At 40.5% G+C, this 22,474-nt stretch overlaps 1 protein-coding gene across 1 annotated transcript; it reads right to left on the reverse strand.

The window, feature by feature from the left end:
- Positions 1–1,542: 1,542 nt before the first annotated feature.
- Positions 1,543–21,757, reverse strand: atp1b3b (ATPase Na+/K+ transporting subunit beta 3b). Its single transcript, XM_027005856.2, has 7 exons — positions 21,474–21,757; positions 11,615–11,743; positions 8,509–8,607; positions 6,955–7,145; positions 5,885–5,935; positions 2,629–2,715; positions 1,543–2,314 (listed from the first exon to the last, which is right to left on the reverse strand). The coding sequence occupies exons 1-7, from the start codon at positions 21,577–21,579 to the stop codon at positions 2,147–2,149; spliced, it is 831 nt and encodes a 276-aa protein (XP_026861657.2). The 5' UTR covers positions 21,580–21,757; the 3' UTR covers positions 1,543–2,146.
- Positions 21,758–22,474: the final 717 nt, after the last annotated feature.

Below are 22,474 nucleotides of genomic sequence, written 5' to 3' on the forward strand. Positions count from 1 at the left end.
GACCCTGGAGTGAGATTATCAAAGGTTATCCACAAAAGGAAGATAAGACACACTCTAACGTTGCTTTCAGCTCCTAGGCTCTTGCTAAATGTTGCTCTGCTTTTTTAATCCGGGTCTTTTTTGACCCTCAGCCTCACACAATGGAGGTCAACCCTCAATGCCTCAATTCGCTTCGACATTCAGCTGCAAATGGAGGTGTGGGAACTCTTACTATGGGTCACCTTCAGTGGGTAGACTTATCAGTAGCACTCTTCAAACACTTAGTTGGGTGCTAGTCCTCTCCTACTGCCTGATGATCCAAGGTCATACTAGCTCTTGAGCTCAATGAGGTAATGTTGCTGTTATCAAAGATTAAATAGTTGAAAGCAAATTAAGAACTAAAAGGAATTTCAGACTAACACTGCAGATGTCACGTTCTCTGTTATGACAAAAGCCAAGGGTGGCCATAAAGACTACTTTGTATTTACTTCTTTACTTGGTAACAAAATTACTTTTTTTCAGTGTTCCATCACCAGTAATACCCTCACTCCTTTTCTGCTGGTAACACCTCTCCCTTCTAAGCAATATTTTCTGTAAACAATGTCTGACATAAAAGATAGAGGCAACTGATTTGTAGTTTTTTGGCTCAAGTTGGTCCCTGGAGGGCCATTATGACTCCTTAAGTTCCTTTAAAGTAACAAAATGTTACTATGGATATATTTTACACATGTTGAAAGAAACATTTTAGTATTTACTGAACATAAATTATTTTAGGTTGGATATGAAATTCAGTGTATACATATTTATATTTAAGGTGGCCCCAAAACTAATTATATTCTTCAAACAGAAATCCAGCCTTATGACAAGAAGTACACCTGTGTATATTTCATTTTTCCAAGACCCTGCTCAAGTTTCACTTAAAAAAAGTTAAAATGTTTTTTTTTTCCCCAATGAATGTCTGAATCCAATGTTCACATTATGGCCAAGGGAAAAATAGACCTAAAGGGGGCAGCATTTAACACATTTTAAAAGTGACATGCTGAAGACTGCAATGATTCTTTTCTTCACTTTCAGTAATCTAGTGGCACTTATAGGTAGAAAATTTGAAAATCAACTGTACTCACTATACCCATTTTTAAAATCAACTTTATTTTAAGTTTTTCATACAGATCTTAAGGCATCTGCACAAAGTACAGTTTCTGCAGAGGTTTAAAAAAATCATTTTCCTCAGATGGTTGATGGATTTGAAAAGGTCAACAGACATTTTTGGTGTTTTCTCCCCCGTCTTCTTTCAGTTTGAATAACAGTTTCATTTCATAAAATCTTAAATTACATCTCTTTTCTCTCTCTCTCTCTCTCTCTCTCTCTCTCTTGCACTCTCTCTCTCTCTCTCTCTCTCTATATATATATATATATATGTGTGTGTGTGTGTGTGTGTATACACACACACACACACACACGTGTGTATTATATATATAAAATATATTATAATTATAATTATATATATATATATATATATATATATATATATATATATATATAAAACCTTGATTTACTTACAGCGGTCAGACGTAGTGGAAGTGATAACAAAAACAAGTGTCTTAATCCATTAAATATGTACAGAGAGACTTCACATCATGGCACACGTGCATACCCACAAACATGCATGCGCGCACACAAACATACGTGCCTGTGCACATGTACATACACACACTCCCACACAGCAGGCTGCACAACACTATAGGAGAGGAACAGACACCAACTTGATGTTCTGACATCTATTTACAGGTCCCTGCTTACTGCACGATGTCACTAGCTTCGTCTCTTACGGAGATGGCTTGGAGGAGGTTGAAGGTGCATTTACTTGTAATCCCCAAACACCCCCCTCCCCCCTGAAGGAGTCTGTGGGTAGTTGGGAACAGGGTGTCAAGTTAAGACCTAGCTAATGTGGCCTAGCACACATGACCTTATGAGTAGCTCCACTCTGAACCCCCCTACAGAGTACAGTACAAAATGATGAATGTCAGGCTCCCTTGTGGTACTGGAGGCCACGTGGACATGGGAGATGCGTGGAGTGCCTCGAGCGAGTGCAGGCAATGAGAGGAGGGGTCGAGACTCAGGTGGTGCGAGTGGGCGGACATCGTGCAGCTCCGGCGTCCGGCCAGGGCTACTTGGTCACGAGGATACGGAAGGCCACGCGGCCCATGAACTTGTCACGCTCATCGTTGTTGCGCAGGTCTGAGCCCTCCACTTTGCACTCCACCATCAGCGCCACGTTGTAGTCCTGTTCACTCAGCAGCAACTTCACGGCCACCAGTGGTTGCACATAGTTGGGCTGGGGAAAGAAGAAAACACAGAAGAAAATGCTTTCGCTGGACCCACCACTGCCACCTGCTGGCTGATGTTTGCATGTTCATGCACCCTCCTGACTAGATGCACCTTACATGGATGTCTTTTCACTGCTTATGATGATTCCTCAACCGGTATGCAAAATGTGCCATTATTGAACAACAATGATACATAATACAATTTTCAAAGCCTTACTCATATTCATGTCACTGACAAAAATTTGTTTCCTTTAGTCTTTGCATTAGGTCTGATAACGATCTTGGCACTGGTATATCTTGAATCACAGATAGTGCTACTCACATGTGCCTTCTTGCCATAGTAAGGGAAGTACATCTTGTCAAATTGGCCTTCACCAGGGAAATACTGCATCTGCAGAGGGGTGTCTCTCTGAAACAGCACAAAGAGGAGGAAAAGGGGCTGACACAGTGATTTTTGGGGGAAGGTTTGACCCCAGGTGACCTCACCGCCTCTGACCTAGCTTGCTCAACTGAAGAGAAATGTGTTTATATCCTATTGCTAGTACTGGTGAGCTCACTGCTAGAAGCTCGAATACATCATTTTCTTTTCCTCACCCCTCACGTACATGAGCAGTAGCTTTCATTCAAATTTTCAGACACACACACACACACACACACACACACACACACACTCCTCTCCTGTTGAGATGCACAGACCAGCTCCAGCTCATCAGTGCTGAGTTGTTTCCCCTCTGACATACATTTTAACATGAGAAGAGAGATTCTTGTAGTATCATTCAGCCATGTTGAAAGCCAGATAGGTTTTAGCAAGAAAACGGCACAAATGATGGAAACATCCAATTAATCAATAATAATGCAACATTAATAAGGCATTGGCTTCACTTTAGCTGCTGAAGCAATTTATATTTTCTCAAGAATACTTTAATTCATGTTTCAAACATTTTCTAGTGGTCATTTGATATTCCCAGAAAAATAAATAGAACCGCCATCCCATTCACTAGCTGAGGGAAAGCAATATGGGATAAAGACATGCTTTGGCTCTCTCAGAAAAAACAGTCCAAACCAGATGTAGCAACACTATAAAAGATGACTCACCATATAACTTTTCTTCCCCTTAGTAATCCAAGGTTTCATTTTGTGATTATTATTATAGATTCTGTTTTGGTCGCACAGGGTTTTCAGTGTAAGGCCTGTTTAATTATTATATCTGTGAAAGTTAAATGACAGTGTTTGTTGAGAAGTCAGGAAGGTTTAAAACAACGTTTATGGCCAGTATTCTATTTAAAATGCATGTCCAACTGAATTATTTTCACTCAGTTGTCCCCCTTTCTCAAGCTGCTTTCTCTTAGCGCCTTTTTTGTCATATAAAACGTTAACTGTTTCTAGCACAATTTCAGATGCAATTTTGGCAAATAAAAAGTGATCAACCCACATTTTAAATGTCTTAAAGTGCTCTATAATTAAGAAAAAAAAAAGTTAACTCTTTAAATACAACAGGACTAACAAGTGTCATTTACTTGTATCAGATACTTTTTTTTTCAAAATAATGAATTAACAAGAAATAGTCTATGTTCCAACAAAGTTTATGATCAACTAATGATTTTCAGGTGGCATTTCCATCATTTTGCCCATCCCTTTGTCATAATTTCTAGAAGCATTTTAGCAAGGTACCTAGTTCACACCTTCAGTTAGCAGCAATAACTATACCTCTAAGAGTAGTGCAGCCAGTGTGGGACCCATGTATGAAGGTTTTGTGTTAACCTTATAAATGGTTATGATCTGTCATTGATGGATCACATCTGAAAAATCTGAGTTATCAGATGCGCTCCCTTTCAAAGACAGTCTGGAAGTCTGAGCAAATGTTATAAGTTGAATTTTGCTAATCTAATAGGCAAGGCCAGTTTATATAGCACTTTTCATACAAAGCAGCAATTCAAAATGCTTCACATAAGAGCTGCTACAAAGATAAATAAAACAATGGATTTTAAACAGCAAATTTCAAATGAAGCTCTAAATAAATTACTAACTAAAAGTAATGTGAAAATTAATGTGCTATAGAAGTTAATTAAACATGTCAAATTGTTGAGATAAAAGACTAAAAAAGAAATAAAAATGCAATACAGTTCATGGGTTAGGGAGCCAACTTAGTCAGCAAGGCAGCGTTCAAAGCTGGTGTTATGGTCAAAGCAGCTTTGGGCCATTGCATGATGCATCTCCACTGATTGGTTGACAGCAGTCAAGAGCTAGTCTCATCATTCAGGCAGCCCGATCACTTCCACCCAAATGACAGGCTGCCAGAACAAGAATTCGCACCAAACCAGTGGATTTGGTTTTATATGCAGTCTTCACTAGCATGTAAACACAAGGTCTCTCTGGCAGTCAGTAGGAATTAAATTGAATCCTTTCCCCTCAGTGCAACAGGGGCTTCTCCTGTGGAACACAGACAATGCCCAAACCTTTCCCTATTTTCTACAAATAACAGCTTATATTGAAGAGGTGGAGAAATGTCTAAAACGTCTAAAGCAAAAATGCCTAAAGCTATAAGTGGAGTTATTCACAAAGACACAAGGTTCATTGATTCATTTAGTTATAGTGAGTTAAGTCACCACTGTAACTGGAAGAAGGATTTGCAGATGGAATAGATAATCACTGCGGTAGATGCAGTTTGCCCACTGTAGATTCTGAGTCATTCCAATGGTCAAGTCAGGCAAAATAAATGGTTTGTTTCTATATAAAAAGGCTTGGCTATGAAATCTTTAATGGCAACATTAAAGTGTTAGAAGCATTAGGCACCAGCAGAAAAGAATCTCTCGAGAGAGCTCTAGTGGAAATAGGGGAAGCGTATAAGGAGAATCTGTTTCCTAAAGTGAAGAGGCCATCCTTCCTGTTGTTCTCTGTATACCTTCAACATGTGACATACAGGTAGTAGTTCACAAAGAGATCATGGCGGTGGGGTGGGGGGGACTGAAGATGTTCAGATTAGAATTATTATTATTCTTGTAAGGGGGTGCAGTCTCAACCCCTTTCCCCTCAGATCCATACACCGACCAGAACATTGAGGATCTCTACTCAGACCAAGTTTATGTATATTCATTTCTCAAGTAAGAAATAGTTGAGATTACAAACATATTCCGAGGCTTTGTCATAAATATGAAATAACTTCCATATCAATATTGGTATTATTGATAATGATATAGCAATGTTATTATTTGTAAGGAAGCGACAATTGGACATTCAGATTTATGAAAGAATACTTCTGCAAAAACTGCTGTTTAATGTAGCTACCGTAGCCTCTTAGCTTGCTACAATGTTAGCTAGATGGTTGGAACATGACCGAGGTCCCTGGTGACAACAGGGAGGTTAGGCCCCAGTTCTTACCACGTGTGAACTGCCAGCAGCAGAGGAGGCGTGGAGAGAGACCACACAAACAGACATTGGAAAAACAAGATGAAGGCACATTCATGCATTAACTACGATCGACAAATACCTCCACACACTCACACGTGTGCATGCGCACACACACACACACACACACACACACACACACACACACACACACACAGGATAGTAAGTATTACCTTGGCTGTGCAGTTGATGTATGGTTCTCCTCGTGGCATCAGCCCAATAACCTATAAGGGACCACCAAACAACACCAAAAAATATAATAAAGACTATTGTATACCTATTCAGAGGCAACACTGCCAATACCGCTAAAGCTTTACAGTAATTTAATAAATCCAGCATTTACAATCCACAAAATCTCTAGTTTAGAGGACAGGTAAAAAAATAAATAAAATCCTGCTTTTTTTTCCACAAAGAATATTTTATTATGGAACTACGCAGATTGTGAAGACTAACCCAACAGAAAAGCAGAGAAGTCTAACTGGTACTACTAAAGACCCACCATATGTATGTCTCCATTGTCCTAAATGCTTCCTCAATAAATCTTAATAATTCAATAACTAGTTTCAGTGTGTTTGAGCACGGCTGGATCAGAACTGAACAACCCGTTCCTGCGAAATACATTTTATGTGTAAGATCACTGAAGACAGGACAGACCCAGTGCTGCTACAGAACTGCCAGGTATTTCTTCATAAATCCAGGCTCGCAGGTCTCCATTTCGAGTGGGGTATGTGCAGCATCTGACATTTAGAAGATCGTGAGTGTGAGAAGCAGGCTGATCTGCAGGCAGCATCACATGCTGCAATTCTCTCAACATCGATCTTTGCCAGCAAAGGCACTAACATGCCAATATTCACAAGATGTCTAGCAAGACACCACTGCAGTTAGGTAATGGAGACTGCAGCTGAAGACTCCATTTCCCAGATTTCCCAGAAAAGCAAGCCATTTGAACTAAAACATGAATTAATGAATATTAGCATTGTAAAAATTCACCAACAAGTGAAATATTTCATCAAACTAATAAACTACAGCCTATTTCAACCTGAACACATTTTTGTAAGATATTGGCAGCACAGAAAGTGCCTAGTAAAAAGTTCTTTCAAGCATATTTGTTCATTGCTGAAGTCATTGCACTGAAACAGAAATCAGCAGGATGAACTTCCATGAGTCAGCAACAGCTGCTTGCCCTCAACACCTGAGGGAACGAGAGCTTGCACCCACCCATTCCCGCACGCTGCCCACCCACCCGGTTCATCTTGAGGAGGACGCAGGGCTGGCCTTCAGCGTAGCCAAAGGTGGTGTCCGCCAGGCCAGAGCACTGGCGCAGCTGGCTCCGCTTGAATGAGCAGACCTTCTTTACCTCATCACCATTGTTTTGCAGGAAGTAGTCGCCCACATGACACAGCTCGTTCTGCTCCTGCACAGTGTCATTGTACTCTGCAGCAGAGAAGGTGAACATGGCAGAGACACATTCATGCTTTAAAGAAACAATATGGGTCTTGAAGGTGTGCTGAAAAGAATTGTTAGCTGGTAGGTAAGCAGTTACTCTTAACCACCAACCATAGCACTGGCTGCTATAGGCTTTGGTTCTACATGGTTTAAAACTTTCTCTGGAATCGTGTTGGGTCATGACTCTCCTATATCTTAGGACAGACTCTCCATATCTTAAGTTCCACAAGATCTGTCTATCTTACCCTGCCAACCCTTTCAAGCCAGTCAGTTCTATAAGGACCCCGTCAATTTTCTGCCTTTTGAGAAAGTAGGTTAAAATTTATGATTATTACGGACATTTATGATGCTCTGAAATCATAAGATTTGATTTGTCATTCCAACCTGGTGACTGTGAAATCTCATAAAGCATTCAGTTCCATGATTAAGATTCTCAGAGTAACGTATCCCATACTCACTTTACCCATCCCTCCCAGATATCTGGACTTGCTGTTAACAGTGAAAAAAAAAATAGGTTTCTACCTCTTACCTGCCTCCCACCATTCTGACTTCTCTGCCTGTACTGCTGCAAGATGGAGCAGTTTACCGTCTGCCTGGTCTCTTCATCTCACTCCGTAGAAGGCCTGTAGCTCCAGCTCACTTCTTGCCCACACAAGCCTGTAAATTCCCACCTGAGACTTCCTGCTCCAAGAGCTCCAATCCTCAACTACACTACTTGTTCTTTTCCAAAAAATCCAGACTGAGCCATTGCCTTTGCCTTCCTTATGGCTCCTTGGCAAAAAGCAACTTACTCTTTTCTTAAGGGCTGGCAGACTCAACACTAATCCCCTTAATGGTGGTTTCAGTAATGCACTGTCCTCCCTATTACTTCCTGGCATTGCCTTGAAGTGCCTCCTTTTGACCTGTCAGACTTCAACCTCCAAACTGTTTTGACTGTGGTAACCTTGATGTCCAGGGCAACTCCCGTAATTTTCTTGTTACATTTTCACACATATACTTCCAAATTATGGAACAGCTATTCGCTGCTGCCTAGGACACATCACTCACCCTTTTCTTGTTTAATGCATTTCTGCATCCTTAATTCTAGTGTCTCGTCCACAGTTTAATCTACCTTGTCTGGCCATCATATGACCATACAGCTGACCATAAGGACTTCAAGCTAGAACAGCTCAGAAACCACTTGCTAAATGTCTTCTTTTGCAGAAGGTGCATTTTTACCTTCTACCAATGTGTGCTTATTTTATTAGATGTTATAATTTGTTACATATTAATTGATAAACAGTTCATGGTGCAATGAATGTTTTCCTCCTCTAAGCCTTTCCAAGGAGTTGTCAAGTTGTCATGGACGTACCCTGCAGGAAGTCCTCCAAGCTCTGGACATACTCGCTGTACTGCTGTGGGCTGGAGCGGTTTACCGTGATTTCCAGGAACCTAGGCCTGATCGTCAAACCTGTTGACACAGCAGCAAGAGAAGCTGACGGGGGGCATCATTTTTGTAACTGCTAGAGTCTCATCACATTTTAAAATCCATCATTTAATTTCATGGGTACATGCATCACTTCCATGCAGGTACTGACAGCAAAAATCAATATTTCCATAGTTACATTTAAATTAGGCATGATGTGGAAACCAGAGGACAGCAAAGGAGTGCCAAGAACTCTGCAGAGATGCAATATTTTTGTTGTTGCACTCTTAATCTGCAGCACAACGAACAATAAATGCCCTCACAAAGAGCAACTCTGTACAAACAGCTGATTAGTTTAATGAATTATAAATGAACCATGACTGCACCATGTTCCTGCTCTTTTTGGAGGGCACTGACAAATGCACCATGCTAAAAGGCACAGTGTTTAAAAAGGAAGATGGGAAATTATTGAGTTTCTGAGTTGAGTTTGTGAAGATGCTCATGATTTACAGATCTCTTTGGTTCATAAATTAGAAAAGGAGGGCTTGGGTAAGGTCTCTCTCTCTCTCTCTCTCTCTCTCTCTCTCTCTCTCTCTCTCTCTCTCTCTCTCTCTCTCTCTCTCTCTCTCTCTCTCTCTCTCTCTCTCTCTCTCTCTCTCTCTCTCTCTCTCTCTCTCTCTCTCTCTCTCTCTCCACACACACACATAGAGTCATGGCCAAAAGTTCTCAGACTAGCACAAATTCTGGTTTTCACAAACTGCTTACGTTTTTATGGTAGCAATTTGCATTAACTCTAGATTCTGAAGAGTGATTAGATGAATTACAATTAATTGCAGTCATTCCTTGCCATGAAAATGAGTTTAATCACAAAAATGACTGCATTTCAGCCCTGCCACAAAATGGCCTGCTAACACCATTTCAGTGATCTTCTCATTAGCTCAGGAGAAAGTGTTAATGAGGACAAGGCAGCTGATATCACTCTGTCATGCTGATTAGAAGAGCAGACTGGTTGCTTTAAAAGTGGTGGTGCTTGAAGTTGTCTTCTGTTAAGGCAAGGACATTACTGCTTGTAAGATAGCACCTAAATCAACCATTTATCAAATTATCAAGAACTTCAAGGAGAGAGGTTAAATTGCAGTGAAGAAGGCTTCAGGGCACCCAAGAAAGTCAAGCAAGCTCCAGGACTGTCTCCTAAAGAGGATGCAGTTATGGGATTGGGTCACCACCATTGCAGAGCTTGCTCAGGGAAGGCAGGTGTGAGTGCATCTGAATACACAGTGAGATGAAGGCTTTTGGAGGATGGCTTTGTGTCAAGAAGGGCAGCAAAGAAGCCACTTCTCTCCAAGAAAAACATCAAGGACAGACTGACATTCAGAAGGAAGTATATGGATTGGACTGGGTTAAAGTAATTTTCTCTGATGAAGCCCCCTTCAGATTGTTTTAGACATCTGGACAAATGATTGCCCATAGAAGAAAAGGTGAGTGCTACCATGAGTCCTGTGTCATGCCAACAGTGAGGCATCCTGAGACCATTCATGTAGGGGGTTGCTTCTCATCCAAGGAAGTGGGTTTACTCAATTTTGCCTAAGAACACGGCCATGAATTAGGAATGGTATTAAAACTTCCTCCAAGAGCAACTTCTCTCAATGATCCAGGAGCAATTTGGTGATGAACAATGCTTTTTCCAGCATTACCAACCACCATGTCACAAAGCAAACGTGATAACCAAGTGGCTCGGTGAACAAAACATTGAAATTTTGCGTCCATGGCCAGGAAACTCCCCATATCTCCATCCCCTTGAGAACCTGTGGTCAGTCCTCAAAAAGATGGTGGACAAACAAAAACACAGAAACTGTGATCAACTCCAAGCACTGATTAGGCAAGAATGGGTTGACATCAGTCAAGATTTTGCCCAGAAGCTGATATCCAGCATGCCAAGAACTCTTAAAATATAAGGGTCAACACTGTAAATATTAAGTCTTTGTTTTAAACTGGATGCATTTGTCAATGACAAGTTAAAAGGAGGAGATGGAGCGCAAGAAAGCGTGAGATGTGTGGTAGAGGACAAACAAGATTATGCTCACATAAGCATCTGAGTTCAGTATCAGTGATGAGCTCTAGTGCAGCTTTAAAGTTAATATATGATGCATGCCACCATCAGGAGGAACATATTCAATTTTCCAAATGGACCCGCGATGTCAGTAAAAACAGCAGAGTGTAATGATTTTTGCTAAAGGGCACCTTAAATGCCAAGTCTGTACATCAAATCCATGCAGAATGTCCTCAGTGGGCATAAATACAGAGGACATAATCTACACCAACACACTGGAGTTTAATGTAACCTCAACTAGGTGCTAAAACTTCACAGAGAAATTATTGAAAAAATTATTTTAATGACCAATTTTCTGCTATGCTCTGGTCACAGTTTCAGTTCTCATTTAGTGTTTCTGAGTATCGAATGTGCTTTCCACTGTTCAGTAAACAGCCCAATTTAAATTTATAGACATCCTATCATATTGGAAATGTTAGAAATCTTCCCAAGGGAAAATTCAAGATACACTACCAATTGGGATAGGACAATAACAGATTTACAGCCATTCATGTTTCATCTACAACAGCCATATTCAGAAAGTTATGCAAATGCTTTAAGAACAGAATTTAATATGACAGTGAGCTAAGGATTCCATTAGCAAATAGTTGCTGCTTCAAGCCCACAGGGGTTATGGCTTTTATATTTGGAAATTACTTACTGGCTAATTGGTAGGATAAAAATCAGAAGCCCTGGGGGAATCAGTGGGTGGTGGGGTGGGTGATTGTGTTTGTTTGTATGTTCACATTTATTTTTCTGCAGCCCTACAGGAGCCATTTTGTGTACAATGACTGCAAATGGGTACTGCTTCAGATTGGAGAAAAACCCCAACACAGGTCATAAAAATATATCAAACGTCCTCCACATTATAATCCCTCCTCCCTACCTTATGTGCTCTGTTTTTTTAATAGCCATTAGGGAAAGTGGTGGAAACATTGTGAGCATTTTGTGTGAAGACATTACCTGGGTTGGCCACTCGGTCCCTGTACCTGGGAGTGTAGTCATCCAGCGTCTGTAGCATCACCCACATGGTCAGAGAGAACATCCCAGCCAGAAAGCCATAGAAGACCACGTAGAAGAGAAAGATGAGTGCTAGAGAGAAAGAGAGATTGAGATAGAGAGGGCGTAGAGATGGAGAGAGAGCAAGAAAAGCAAGTTATGCTGGATGTGACTTTCTTTCAAGCAGTACTGTCAATGAGACAGAAGACAAAGCTGCTTTTACTCCTTTATAGGTTGAAGATGGGGGAGATTGTTGTTGTATTTCATTAACATTCATTTTTACTGGCTGGTCTGGAGTGCAATGCAGTTCAGGTTAACTGAGGCTCTAATAATATCTGTTGTTTGGCAGCCCACAACACTGCTCTCAGTTCAGCTCTATTGAATGACCAGAACAGTAAAAGTAAATTGCAATTCATCATCTTTTCCATGTCACTGTAACATGAATGATACAGTTAAATAAAAAAGGTGACGGCACACATGCAAATACACATCATGAAAAATACATACAACACAGACATACAAACAAACACACATACACAATCTTTCTATGCTAAAACCTGATACACACCATTAAAATTGGATCATCAGTCAAAGTATCATCTTAAACCAATAGGATCAAGAGCCAGCCAGAGTCTAGAAGTCCCTCAACAGCCACTTTTCACTCATTTCAGTGAAACACCAATCAGGTGGAAGGATATAAACAGTACCACAATAAGTTAGAACTAACAGTACAGCCAGGGGAAAAAAATAATTATACTGTAGAAAAGCTCAGACTAACATTTTGGTAAGAAATATTTACTTGAAAAGTGTATAGTAAACAAAAGCCTTGATTTCCAAATGATGTCATGCCTGGGTCTACTAACACTAGAGTGTGAAGGCAAACAGAAACTGGTCATCACTAGAGGGGAACAAAACCAGACCTTCGATTTTTGTTTGTATTTAGTGACACCACTAAAATGCAGGGAGTAAAATGCACTCCCATAGAGGAGCCAACAGTCTTAAATGCAGCAGGAGTGACAAACAGTCACATCTTCAATATTCACTTATGAACACAAACAATCCTACTTCACTGAATGGAATATTTCTGATCATTTCTATGCTAGCATGAATTGAGAGACAAATATCAAGGTGTTAAATAGTTCCGTAGGATTTAGGACACTACTGGTGCTTTAGGACACTGTCAGCCAAATCAGGCTCGATACCACTCCACTCATTCAGCAAGCAAATCCGTTCTGTACCCAGGCATCACTACATGGCTTATAAAGGCTGCAACACTGCAAAGACAGAGGATGAGTATGAGTAAGAAACAAAGCGCGAGCGTGCATGTGAGTGTAAGAGCGAGATTACTTATAGACACATTTCTTCTTTGCTGATATCTGAGGTAGACTGCTGCTACTATAAATAGTGTGGGGGGAGGACCGTTTAGAGAAGGCACATTGAGAGAGCAAAAGTGAGAAACACAAAGACTCACACTTATGCTTTCTGCCAGAAGAGCCACTCAATAACCTCAAATCTGCATCAGCACCAAGAGATTTGATGGACAAACCATCATGTTCCTAGATTAAGATGTGTTTACTTCTAGGACACCCCAACAGATTGAAACTGCTGGTTAAGCCACTCAATTCTCAAATGGTCTTGAGATTTAGCAGACAGACTTCTTAAAGAATACCAAGATTCTAATTGACTCAATGTATCACGGCACGTACACTCTGCCAGGTCACACAAGCACATGGCATAATGCTGTTAGCATTTCTCTTCAGGCAGATCAGCATACATATACATGAATGGTACCACTCTATGACAGCTCAAACACCTACTTAACAACAAGAGCTGGTTAGCAACCATCGCTTGCAGGCAACTTGGGACATTGGTTTCTGGTGTTTTATTAAATTACTAATGGTATCAAGGTGTCAATTTAGACTATTTGACTGAACATTGTTGACGCAATTCGTAAATTATTTATTAAAGCACTATCACTTTAGTTCTTTCCCCACAGGATAATTTTACAAGTAATGACAAAAAGCTGGAGCATGATACAAAGCAGATGATTAACATTCATTTGCTGTTGGCTGCATTAGCATTTTTGAGTGAAGTGTTCCTTTAATGGTCATTAACTTATGACTGCTGGTTGCAGGTAGGTGGGGGGCAGTTGTTTTTATCCAGTAACTACCATGCCCCCCCCCCCCCCCCATATGACGTGTTTATCTTGCATTGAGCAATGAGACATATGCCGTGAATGCATCTCCAAGTATCAGGTTGCAGCAGTCTCACTCCAGTTGCCTGACAGTTGGCTGCCCTCTGCTCTGATATCCAGGATGGTTCATTTTAAAGCACCCCTAGTGCTCTGACCCAAGTGCCTGTGACTCATCCCACTGTGCAAAAATAGTTTAAATTCTGCTGGAACAGTTTTATTGGTGAAATCAGAACAGCAGAGTCCTCATATCCACAGCTCCCCAATGGGGCCTATTTAGATGCCTTTGATTTCTTTTTTATATGAAGCATTTTGATTTCGAAAAGAATCTCATTAGGCGACCAGCAGCATTTCAATTTTAGCTATTTGCAGGAGTCAAAAATTATATTAAACATATTTGCAATTTGTCTGCGTGGAAAAAGGTTGGAAGAGATAGGATGAGGCAGATTTTTGGTTTGAGAGTTCACTAATGTGTAATCTTTATCAAATAACACAGCTCTTGCTGTCTAGATATCACAGTCTTTGGTTGTAATATGCATTAACTACTCATTTATGAAAGACATGATTTCCATAAGCTTAAACTCCATATCTGCCACAAACTCTTATTTTAAACATGTCATGACAGACCTTTAATTTTTTTTTTTACCTGACTCAAAATGTATTTTTACCTGTATTTTTACCTGACTCAAAATCTATTTTTAAAGTGATTTTTCTATGCCCATTTCTCTACCTGGTACCACCAGAGAGAATGGGTTTGTCTCCTTGGCTGCTCTTTGAGTTCCTTCCTCATGTTTTTTTTAATCCTTCACTTCACATGCTGTAATCCCCCACAGTTCCCTTCCTCTCAGGGGTTAGAGTCAGAGTAAGAAGGGTTGGAAATGGCCTGGTAGGTGGGGCTAAAACTTTTGAGTGCATTGATTTTTCCTGCAATTTATGCTATTACTCAGAACTCAAACAAAATTATTTTAAAAACTCTCACTTAAGTAATCTTTGAGCTGTCCTTTTTGAAAATGTCAAAATGGCTACATGATTGCTAAACTGAACACTCATTGTGTTTGTTGAGTGTTCCTAAAGCACAGTCCTAGTCAATCCTAAAGTAAAAAACTGTTTTGATCTCCTATCACCACATATATCGCTACCAACCAGTTAGTTTACATAAGATAAAATATGAGCATAAATATGAAGGCCAGACTCATAAGGAAGCAAGTAGGCAGCCATTTGCAAGGTTGCTGGCTGTGACAATGCTTTTATCTCCTCCATACTGGAGCCTCTTTGCCTTTCAAGGACTGCATCTGAAGAGAGGGGGGTGCTCGTTAAAACCCAACCCAAATCCTTTACTTCCCTTTCTCTTCCGGTGTTCCTCAGTGGGACTTTGTGAGCGACTGACACATGTCACTGCTGCTGCATTTATCCACAGCACATTGGTGAGAAACACAGCACAGTGTAGAGTGTGCTAAAGCAAATCCAGCAACAAACACAAAGGCAAGGACAAACTGATGTATTGCAGTAATCCTGCTACATGTTAATCTGGATATTAATTTAGATGTACAACAATAGTGTATTCAAGATAGATAGATAGAGAGAGAGAGCACATAAGATGTGATGGTAATGTGAGTAAAAGAAAAGATTGTCAGTTCAGCAGTAGTGCACATGCTTCCCTCAGCTGCTGAAGGAGGTCTTGTTTTCTCTCCCTCTTCTCACTCTTCCGATTGTAACAGAACCCCAAGGATCCAAATTCTTGTCCTCTTACAGTGCCCAGGATAGCTGACTAATGTGGATAAAAATATCCCTCAGAAGAAGCTCTAGAACTCATCAGGGTGGGAGCAATACCCCAACCAAGCATGGGGCCCAGTGGGGTGGGTGCAGTACCTCAACCAAGCATGGGACCCATCAGAGTGGGTATTGTACCCCAACCAAGCCTGGAGCACATCAGTGTGGGAACTGTACCCCAACCAAGTCTGGGGCCCATCAGTGTGGGCACTGTACCCGAATCAAGCCTGGAGAGAACAGCTTGCATAATGAGGCCAGCACCCATGGGCCCCCCTGCTTTCCTCTCTTTTTTTGTAAACAAACATGTTTTAGTTTGGCTTCACTCCATGATTGAATCTTAAGCTTTAAGACACTAACACACAAACAGCCATGCCAAAAAATCCAGTGGTATACAGAGTTCACAGCAATACTAACATTTAGCACAACCTGCTCTTAGAGAAAGGCCAGAGAGAAAAGTTTGGGAAGAGGAACCCTACTCCAGTTCTGCAGTGCCATATTGCCTGTTTACTTTTCCTGCTGCTCCAACCCACCAGAGTGAGCTCATCATCAACCAGCCCTTCAACACCTTCAGTGGTTGTGTTAGCACAGGAAAACCAGCAAGTCATCAGCTTCAGGACAGTTTGCATAAATAATGATTTCGTAAATGGTTTTTTTTTTTAAAGTTTTTAAAAGTGTTGTGATTTCATGACATCCACACCACTGTTACATCACATTTTGTTACACAACCATAAGTATGTTTAGTACTGGATGCTTTTAACACATATGAAGAAAAAAGTTTTCACTAAATACTGAAATGGCTGTTTGCTCATTCCAGGAGTGCATAAAGTGCACATTTTAGACACTGCCCTTACGGGTTTGTCTGTGTGCTCGAGACCTTTGTGAATGGTTTGATGGCCAGTTAGATCTTTCTAATCTACATCTATTAAACAATGTTATCTTGACTTTATTCAATTATGCTTGAATGTACTGATGGCTGACTCAGTCTCTGAAGGCTGCTGTAACCATATGAAATGCAGGAAACCCAAACTAGAATCAGGTAACCAATACCATTTCAGCCAGAACTGCATGTAATCACCTTGTATGCTGAACAGTGATCATAGTCTGATAGTGCTCACATCACTATAAAGTGGCTGCCTATGGGAGGGCACCACCAGGCATGAACAACTTTTGTGGCAGGGATCAGAGTGGTGGAGATCAGCCTCTGGTGAAAGGAAGAGCAGTGATCAGCTGGGACTGCCAGGGTCAGCATTCCATTTTAAGATGAACCTACAGCACTCAATTCCCACAGCATACATTCCAAACAGGCTTTCTTCACAATGGATCACAAGCATTCTTACCCAATTACTGCAAAACCAACATCCCTTACTGCCAACAAGCCTTATTTTTTCAGCAACTAGGTATTATGTGTTGGTTCAAGCTGACCTGGTATTTCAGGCATTTTATTGCAGTTTAATATCCATGACTTAATTCAAAAGTGATGAAATGAATAAGTGATCAGGATATGAAAAATCAAAACAATCAAACAATGGTGTTGCTCAAACCTGCTCAAGTAAATAAATTAATGCTAAATAGAGCCAGGAATTGGTCATTGATGGATACGTGAAAACCGTACAGCACAGCTATGTGTGGTGCAACTGTAATGGAAAATGAGAATTACTTCCCAGTAATGATCACTTGCTGTGTCCATGGCCATTCAGGCTTTCACATATGTCAGATTTGTCAGATGGTGATGTATGTTCCTGTGGTTTGACCGGATCTTGTTTGTTACAAGAGTGCACTGGCCAGCTGCGTGGCTTAGTTTATTAAAGATGGCCAATGGAGTTCTTCCCAATCAGGAGCTTTTCAACCCAGCAGGGGAAAATGTCCATTGTTGGTAAACTAAAATACAAACTGAAAACCTCAAAGCTGCTACACCCTCTAAAAGTGTAAATGCCAACTACACCTTATTGAAAGTGGAACAATCTGCCCTCTCATAGATTACCAAGTATGTAGAGTTAAATTGACACAAGTTTTCTACTGCAGGAAAGGACATATAGCCCATTTTTATTTATTTATTTTCAGCAATACATTATAACATCAGCATACATTGGTATGTTTCAAACATGAACCTCACTTGCAGTGCCACATAGTATTTGCATTTAAATTATTTCTTATTAAATGACACAGTCTATAATAAAACCTTGCATGCCACGTCACAGCTCTGCTACCATGAATCAAGTGGCTGCTAACATGCTAGTAATAAACGTGGTCATTTGTTTAAAACTCACGCAATCCAGCCTAATGTATGTAGCTAGCACCAATCAGATGAAGCCCCATATATTCACAGCAGTATGTTGTACAGTGCATTCTGGTCTAATCCCTGGAAACATAAAGAGTGCTTCGGGCTGATAGCTGTGGGCATGAGAAAGACACACCTGCCCATTAACACAAAGCTAAACCTTTTAACCCAGCAGTATTCATCACTCTTATCCCATCACCTGGGAGCAGAGGGAGTCTCTGGGATGAGAGCTAGGCAGACACGATGGAAAAGTGCACATGGCAGAGAAATCATCACTATTCTTCCATCAGTTGTTTGCTGTAATCTTTCAGGACCACACCCTTTGTAAATAACCATCACTGCCAAACAGTAAGTGATCTGTCACTAAACTTTCAGAACAAAGTTCAAGAAATATCCTACAAAAAAGTACATTAGCAAAGGCATTAGCATAGACAAATGAATTAGCATACATAAATGTTCGTCATGGCCAGTATTGGTATAACAAACCAAATAATTTACTTTTTGTGTATGTGTGTTAAAATGTTTACCTAAGCCATCACAGGAGTTGACACTGCACATGCATTCCTAGTATAATCCACCTGTTCTGATTTCATTAAAGAATACACGAGGTGAGTGGGAGGCTGCCTAACCCCTTCTCCCCTGGGGCTTTGAAGAGTGTATCTGCCATGTGTCAGTCAACGCATTTACAGGCATTGATGATCAAAAGGTCAAAACAGTGTTAACACATCTGTACTCCCCCCCCCCACCCCCCAACCCAAAGTGTGAAGAAACATTAAAAGATAACACTATAACACTAACATAATATGGTATAACATTATAGTACACAATCCTGATCCCTAATTCATTTGCAGGCAGCAAAATCAGTTTGGCCACCCAGAAACAATGCTCATAATGACCTTTACTACTTTTAGCGAAGGAAAACAAAAACCTATCTATTTGAATGAGCAGTGGCTGTATTAACAGATTAACTGACTACAAGTGACAAAATTCCTAAGGCACTCCTACACAGAGTTTGTACTCTGTCTCATCCAGGACTGACACTATGATTGACACCATCTTTGGCATAATAGCCAGGCCCATTTAAAGCCCAGTGGCTCAGTTATCTCTAATAAATGGACTGTCCAAGTTAACACCAAAGTATGTCTGCTGCTGGAAGTGGTTCATATATCCAGAATGATTAAATGACTGCCAGCAGATGCTGAGGAGAAAATATGAAGTTTATAGAGTGGCCATGTCTATTCAGACACCAACAAATGCCCCAGGACCTTCTGGGTTATGCTTCGTCATACAGTAGGACCGTGACGTAACAGTCACTGTATTCTTAACTGGCCAAGTCAACAGTACCATCTAAATTCAACGAGGAATGTGATTAAAGAGTGAAGATGATTATTCTGCATAATTAATTTCTAGTTATCAGTCGCAAACACAGTTTACATACATATTTTGTATAAATACACACATTATTTCCAATATTCCTTAGGGCAGTGTGAACCTGAACTGCCTGCCATCAGTGCTCATGTAAACTGGTGCATTAAAATGGATAACGGAAAAATCAATGTCATCCATGGTGTTTTTTTTTTCCCTTGGGAAATGAAAGGTCAGTAAAACTTTAAATTTATACATTGTTGGGGCAAAGCAATCGTTTAAACACCAGAAATGGTCTTAAAATGACTAGCACTTCAAGGCTACAGAGAAAGCCAGTGAGAAGATGGAAGCACAACAGGGCAGATAGAACATTAGAATGGAAGACACCCATCATGTGGTGATATCTATGCACCACGGGAATCTGGACATTACTGTAAAAATGTGCAACTAAGTATTAACCATGATGTATGTCCATTCCACATAACAGGAGCTCCAAAATGGACTGGATATATACAAAGATGCTATACTTTCTCATTGTTAATTAATTATTGGCAAAAACAAATTTATAGAAAAAAAAAGTCTGCATGTCAAACTTGATGCTCATTATGTCATTCCAAATGATAAAGGGCCATGATAAAGATGTGGTTACTGTACTTTTGACACTCTCTGTATCTGCATACATATAAGGAGCCAATAAAAATATAACATTGGTATTCCCTGCCATTTCCCAGACTAGCAAACAAACTGTTTTTTTTTTCCATTGCAATTACCATATGACCAAAGGGATCCCTTCCCCAACAGAATGGAGAGAATCAATTTGACCTTGAAAGGGAGGGTGGGAGGGAGAGGAGATGAAGTCAGAGAACTCAAGCATTGCATTAAGGCAAACCCATCCTGGGGAAAAAGGCGGGGGACTGCGGATATTGGTATGTGCGAGTTGGGGGGTATATAAAATATGTTAATTTGGCCTATGTAAGATACAAAACGTCAACTTCTATACACCATTTCATTTAGGCTATAGCTGGTATCCAGGCAACTGAGAGTAATTTAAGAAACTTGCCCCCCCCCCCCCCCCCCCCCCCCCAACCCCCATCTTGTAGAAGCCTGTAACACTTCAGGCACACCTTACATTATATGAAAAGCAATTTAATATACACAGACCTAGGAGATCAAGCCAACTTTCTCTAATATAAATTAATCATAACCGATTGACAAAGAGAGACACGGAATTTTCCTCTCATTGCGGAGGAATACGGCAGTCTATTTGCATATGCATGCGGAGCATACGTCACTACGACCGACAGCAGTGTACCGCTGCTGCAGTAAGTGTCACTGATCTGACGGGCATTTTCGTTGTTACTATGAGGGTTTAAGGTGGCAGCAGTGGCCTTAGTTACTATAGAGCGCACAGTAATGGAATAAGGAAGGACTATACATAGAATGGGATGACCCCCCCCCCCCCCAAGCCTCGTGCGAATCTGCTTGATCGGCGTGGAAGAACACTGTCGCCATACCGATTAATCAAATGCCGACGCATTACCAAACTGGAATCTCGAGTCCAACATCCAACGTTTGAAATACTATGTCGTGCGGAAGTTTTTATTAAGATCCATAGCCTACCAGTTATGAAGTAATCATCACTGAATTAACATAACGCACCAAGTGGCAGGCCGGTTTAAATCTTGTATTACCATGCCGCACGATTTAAAATAGCTATTCACAACGCATAAATAAGTCTTATCATTGAAATATCGATCTATCTCCGTTACGTTTAATTTAAGTCACTTAAAACAAGATAATATCCCAATCTGTATACAGCCTATCCTATGCAATAGTCTACTGACAAAACTGTTGGATCGTTAATCTTACTAGGCACAATTTCGGTAATCTAGGGAGAATTATAGAAAAAAAAGTATTATCTTATTTTATTATCTTATTACTTGAATCATTATGTTACAGAGACGCGAGTTGCAACTGTCGGAATAGACCGTATTTCCTAGCATCATCCTCCAAACAAGCCGTTTTGTGACAAACGCGGTTAACTCGAAACCATGGAAATGCCGGGTATTAAGTGAATATTGAGATATTACATACTACAGAACAGACTGGCTTTAAGGGTGCGATATTATCAATTATGTCGATGTGTCACTAAAAGATATATTTAGGCTATGGATTGCCAGATAACAACCGTCAGGGATTTCCTTACTCAGGTTTCTTACCCCAACTACTTGCAGTGCGCCCAAGGAATTCCCTGGTTCGTGGGTTGTAGATAAAATCTTTCCAACTCGAATTTTTCCCTTCTGGTTTCTCCTCCTTGTTTGCCATGGTGAGGTTAAGATGGGTTGTTTGCGGACAATGAAGAAAGAAAAACTAACAATGCAGGAAAGAGCAGGGATGCCACGTCTGAATTGGAAAATAAATAAGTTGTGTGCTGCTCCGAACCCTCTCCGCACCAAACCGCAGCAGCCAGCGCTTCAGCAAGTAGCGTCGGAAGCCGTTGCGCAAGCGCAGTGCGAAGGAACATGAATTCTGAGGTAGGGCTGTGGATCCAAATTAAACCAACCAATATTAAGTTTCCTCGCAAAGAAAACCCAACACACTCATCCCTAGAAAAATGTTCCCGAATGACGTCAATGTTCAGTTCTTGTTAATTACAATTGCTTTAGGCGCTTGTAGCTATTACTCACCCAACCCACCAGAATATTGATTAAGCCAATTAACACTAGGATAGATTTAAGATGATTAATCTGATAGTGCTGATTAATTCTCTGAGAAAGTCGTTAATTATTTAGCGTGCCATTTGCAACAGAATTTATCAGTGCATATATTCATTGTCTGTTTATAAAGCTTAGCCCAAGAGAGCCGAATCACTGCACAGTTTCATGTATAACGTAAAATTTACGATCAATGACCATCTGATGATGAGGTATGCTTGATGGAAAACAATACAATATAAAGTGCCGTTCACCTTCAGGGCTCTGGACGTCTATGGCGAATAAAACAGAAACACATACTTGCAGCATTGTGTAATACAACCAGGAGTATTTTATATGCTTATGCACGCCGGACCTTTCACGAAGAATATCTGGATTTAGTACACAAAGTTTCGCATTAAGCGCCGTCACAGGCTTGTACTAAACAATCTCTTCAAGCGTGTGTGTAAAAGGTCATAACACAAACACCAGTTGGGGAGGTAATTACATCAACGATGTTCGTTTTG

The sequence above is a fragment of the Electrophorus electricus genome, chromosome 15 (assembly GCF_013358815.1).
Source record: "Electrophorus electricus isolate fEleEle1 chromosome 15, fEleEle1.pri, whole genome shotgun sequence".
Taxonomy (NCBI): Eukaryota; Metazoa; Chordata; class Actinopteri; order Gymnotiformes; family Gymnotidae; genus Electrophorus; species Electrophorus electricus.